Genomic DNA, 5410 nt, shown 5'->3' on the forward strand with positions numbered 1-5410 from the left:
AAGTAGTGGACAGGGCAAGAGGTACGGGGTGGAAACTATTGTAAACAGTTCCAAAAGTTTCCAAAAGTTACTCAGAGTAGTTTTTGGAGTTAAAATGTAGCATCGGCCACTAAGGTAAGTATTTAAGATGTAAACTAACCTGTAATATAAAGTCATAAACTTGGTTTACTGCCCGTAGACACTTTTGGAATATCGGGGTCACGCGAGGAACGACTATGGTTGGATTTCTAGGACATGCATCAACAAGGCCTCCGGTTTTTATAACCCCGTTCTAGTTTGTATTTGAAACTTCAGAGTTATTGTTTCAGGGACATAGTATTCATTTGTTATTGTTTACTTTAAGATACAATGAATATCCAACCTGTCATTGGAGTAGGGTAACGGTAACCAGAAAGTTTTTATTTCTAAGATTTTTTGCATAAATTATGGAGTAGGTTCACGGTTGACTGAGCACAACACAATGCTGCATTTGGTATGTTATCAGAAAGGTAATAGTTGTGGATTCCAATATACTTATTTATTGTTTGTTACTTTAAGGGATAAGAAGCTTTATATGATTAATGCATTTTAAGTATTAGTATATATGCGTATATATATAGTATATGTTGTAAAATAGTGATCAACATCTAGACTTGTACTGTAGTTATAGCACACGGAATAAACATTTATACAAACACTTACCTATGACAGTGCGTTATTATTTCTAAGTGTTAACAATAATGAAAACATGCAAAATTTCATTTAAGTCGTTGAAATGATAACTTAATGTTAACTGGTTCCAAACCAATTATTGTGATGTAGACCTGGACACCATTGTAATACCAGTTTGTTATTGACAGGTAAACACGTTTTAGTCATTTACTGATCATGTAAACATGCTTTTAATTTTTGAAACATATATCATCCTTAACCAAAGCCTACATAAATATTTGGGTTAGTAGCGTAATTGGCATATATCAGCTCTGTCAACTTTTTCATCTTGTTCTGCAGTAACTAGTGTCCTGTGGCTATAGCAAAATTGAATTTCAGGTATCTTTAAAGAAATCATCATATAGTATATCAGTTTCACCATTGAAATATAACAATCTTGACTTCCCCATGCTTCAAAAAAATATTTAATTTGAAGACCTGTACATATTGCTAAGTTGTAAAAAAAAAAAAAATATCCTGGGACAGATATCTTTAATGATATATTGTATTAGTACTATAATACTTTCTTGATAATAAAAAAAGGGCTTTTTGACTTTCATTTTTGAGGAAATCCTAAAAAAATGAGAAAAATACCAGTATTACGATTGTTTATCTTTCTAGTGGGTTTTTTATACTACTGGTTTTCTTTGATTTCAACCTTCTGCTTTATGCAATTTATGCTAAGGGTATATCTACAAAAATGCTTACCATGTTTTATTTCAGAAAAAGTCTTCTGCAAAGAGATAAATTTAAATAAAAAAATCTCTTGTACTGATATTTTCAGTTTTGTTTCTTGTACACAACTGTTAAAAAACCTTAGAGGAGTTGAGATTATAAAAAATGGTGAACTGACAAGTTTTTCCTCCGAACAAATATGGCTATTATCTAATTACTATATCCTTTTAATATAATGTTACATATATATAACAATTAATAGCATATATATATATGATAACCATTTATTCTCTAAGTGGATAATTTAAATGAACATTTCTCCATATTTCATTTTCAGTAATCTCCCCACAATGTTGTACTTTCTTGGAAATGGCCATCCTATGACTGGTGGCTGGTGAAATGTATTGGACATTATGAGCAAACAAGATGGCAGAGTATGAGGCTGTGTCGGATAGGGAGGTTCTCCTTAACTACTACAATGAACTTCTGTCTCAAAACAAGATCAACGCCTGTAAACGTCGCAAGGTGTCAGGAGAGGAGGCAGAGTCATCTGCCCTTGGAAACAACAGCCTGCTTTCTGCAGAGATCAGAAACACAGAGTCCTGTGAGTGGAAATAAATATGCAAGAGCATCAAGTACATCATATCATATGAAAAGTTATTAATTAACTGATAATTCATCTAAAAAGCTAACTTTCTGATCTATTTACTGATATTGATTAAATTTTCCTAATTAGACAACAAACTTCCGCTCCACAATAAACCTGTAAGTGGGATGTGTTGTTGAATTATTCTGGAACTACTCCTGATTCTGTGTATAAGGGTTTGTTTGTTGTTTGTTTCAGCATTAGATTCACCAAGTTCCAGTCCATCTGCTGGGGAACATAGTGATGTAGAAAACTCTCCTGCCAAAGTCATTCCTGCTACTGAGATAATCCCTCCCACCGAGGTCATCACACCCACCGAGGTCAGCACACCCACCCAAGTCATTAATACCACCAAAGTCATCGCCCCTACCTCTCCAACAAATCCAACGTCTCCAACAACCCCTATCTTACCCCCAACACCCACTACTCCAATATTGCCCCCTACCCCCACCAGCCCACTGACTCCAAGTCTTCCAGCCACACCATCAAGTGGCACAGAGAACACACCTGAGGATATCATTGAAGCCCTGAAGGATGTTACTCAGACTCCCACTAATGAGCAGGGATCCTATCCCTGTCCCAAGTGTGACAAACAGTTTGCCTATGTTGGTAACTTGAAGCGACACATTAAGATGCACCACGGAGAGTTTCGGCCATATAAATGCTTGTTGTGTGTCAAAAGGTTCTGGGGAAATGACAGTCTAGAACAACATTGTAAGCGAGTTCATTCCAAAGACAAACCATATGCTTGTGCCCATTGTGAGAAGAAGTATTCTGTGTGCTATGACCTCCAGAAACATGTGCGAAGTGTCCATGGCAAGGATATTGACTGGGAGGTGACAGTGCCAAGTAAATCCCCAGGGCCTGAAGACACTGGATCAGACAGACGCAAAGTTACAGGAATAACCACAGTGCACCTCGGCCAGTTGAACCATAAATGTAAATTCTGCAACAGAGGCTTTGCCACATTTAATGGGCTTGGTGTGCATCTAAAAATGCATTTCCGTTGTAAAGTATGTCAAAAGGGTTTTAACACGGAGGAATCATTGAGGACCCACGTGGAGAAAGCACAACACCAGGCAGGAGAGTTGGACCAGGAGTATGTTTTATGATTCACTGGCAACAATAACATCAGTATTAGACAACCTGCTCACCCCCAACATTCCAACATATATCCATCTAAGTTTTATATTGGATCATTCTATTCACTGGAATAGGGGTTCGGGTATGTAGGTTGAGGTTGAATTATCTAGCAGAAATCCATTTTTATATTAAATGTATGACAACATGTTTTAAACATGTTTTTTTTATATGTTTGACTTGTTTTTAGTGTTTAACCTGTGTTATATATACATAGCTTTAACTTTGTACATAGCTTTAACTGCTGTACTTTTGTGTAATATGGTATAAATCGTTTGACGACAATTTACTAGGCTGACATAGCATTAAGAGATATGTGATTTTATAAGCATTAATAGTGTCATTTAGTAACTCGTACACAGAAACAATTTTATTTTTATTCAATAGTGCTACTTTATTTGTCTAAAGTTTTACTGTTATAAAGACTACAGGATTTATTCTATGCTGGCTGGTTTACACTGTTTAGGTAAACAAAAGAAACAACAACAATCAAGTGACAGTGCTATTCAGTAGAACATTTTATATGAAATTAAGACCTGTCTCAGATTGAGGATTATCTCATCATGAGTTTTATGTTGGTATATCACAATATGAACCTTTATTGAAGAATTTTTACTGAAGCTGCAAGTAGCATTTTCTAAAAAAAAAAAAGTAAATGATGACATTAAAGTCTTGAACTTAAAGTGATGAACAATGTTATGTTTAACATACAAATAATATCTGCTTATAATGAGGATTGAAAAAATATTAATGTGTGAATTTGTTTACTTTGTTTGGATGAAGATAATAATGACGCCAATCAGCAGCCACACAGCATTACAACAGGCATATGTGCACAACAGGCATGTGAACAACAGACATGTGTACAACAGGCATGTGTACAACAGGCATGTGTGTAAGACAGGCATGTGTGTAAGACATGTGTGTAAGACAGGCATGTGTGTAAGACAGACATGTGTACAACAGGCATGTGTGCATGACAGGCATGTGTGTATGACAGGCATGTGTGTAAGACAGGCATGTGTGTAAGACAGACATGTGTGTAAGACAGGCATGTGCATGACAGGCATGGTGTAAGACAGACATGTGTAAGACAGACATGTGTGTAAGACAAGCATGTGTGTAAGACAGGCATGTGTGTAAGACAGACATGTGTGTAAGACAGGCATGTGTGTAAGACAGGCATGGTTTATAGCCTTTGCTTTGTTTGGTTTCCGCGTCAATGTACAATTTATAGGTAAGGCTGTAAGTGTATATAGTTATTACCCGCTGTAGACAATCAGACTGTATACATCATTATGACAATGTATATACATATTATTGTGTATATGAATAACCGAGGTAGATTGCTTGGTGAAATTTTTACTTCTCCTGAAATCCTAGTAACACTTCAACCCTTGAGCTGGAGTAATTAAAATTTTAGCATCATCGTTAAGTTGATTTTATTCTGTGTGTTTTCTTGAGTTGAATATTAACCTGTTTTAAAAGACTTTATTTTGATTTGTTATACGTGGTACAGCTTTCTGTTGATATTAATTCTTTATTCCTTATCTCTGTTATAGTTTCTGAGGCATTAAAAATGTTTCTATATGTTAAATAATTTTTCCTATGATATATTGTATACAAGCATTACCTTTCATTTGTATATATTATTACAGACTTAGTTTTTACCAAATACTATTTCTCCAACATGATCTTGATTTCCATGCATATGTTTCTATCTATCTGCATCCCATGTATACCTATTCCGTCTTTGCGTATTGCAGAGTTATCTTCTCTTGTGAGCAGGTATTGATTGTTACGTCATTTGTTTGTGAGAGTAACGGCATCAATTTTTGTGAAAACGACGTAATTTTCTCACACAAACCAATGACGTAACAATCAATACCTGCTCACAAGAAAAGATAACTCTGCAATATGCAAAGATGGAATAGCTACTAGACGTCATTACAAACAATAGTATGTGGTCACATGATTTTTACTTTGGGTATCCTTTTTTATTTGGCATTATTTATACCTACTCAGATAGGTATGTTACTGTGATATTGTTGGTAATCCACACCACTGCTATTAACATAGTTTTTACACAGATAAATTAAAAAGGTTTCAGTTTCCAGAGAAACGGTTTTAGTTCTGTGAGGGAATGAGCTAAGTTTTTATAAAAGGAAAGTGTTTACTGGCTAAATTTGTGGATTTTCTAATCAGAACTATATTGTAATCTATACATTTTGTCTGCTCCTTTTTTTTAATCAGAACTAG

At 35.2% G+C, this 5410-nt stretch overlaps 1 protein-coding gene across 1 annotated transcript; it reads left to right on the forward strand.

The window, feature by feature from the left end:
* Positions 1–3802, forward strand: LOC110441988 (adult enhancer factor 1-like). The gene is made up of 3 exons (XM_021485330.1): positions 1–114; positions 1703–1969; positions 2210–3802. The coding sequence occupies exons 2-3, from the start codon at positions 1792–1794 to the stop codon at positions 3121–3123; spliced, it is 1092 nt and encodes a 363-aa protein (XP_021341005.1). The 5' UTR covers positions 1–114; positions 1703–1791; the 3' UTR covers positions 3124–3802.
* The last annotated feature ends 1608 nt before the right edge of the window (positions 3803–5410 follow it).

This window comes from Mizuhopecten yessoensis, unplaced genomic scaffold (genome assembly GCF_002113885.1).
Source record: "Mizuhopecten yessoensis strain PY_sf001 unplaced genomic scaffold, ASM211388v2 scaffold716183, whole genome shotgun sequence".
In the NCBI taxonomy this organism is placed as follows: domain Eukaryota; kingdom Metazoa; phylum Mollusca; class Bivalvia; order Pectinida; family Pectinidae; genus Mizuhopecten; species Mizuhopecten yessoensis.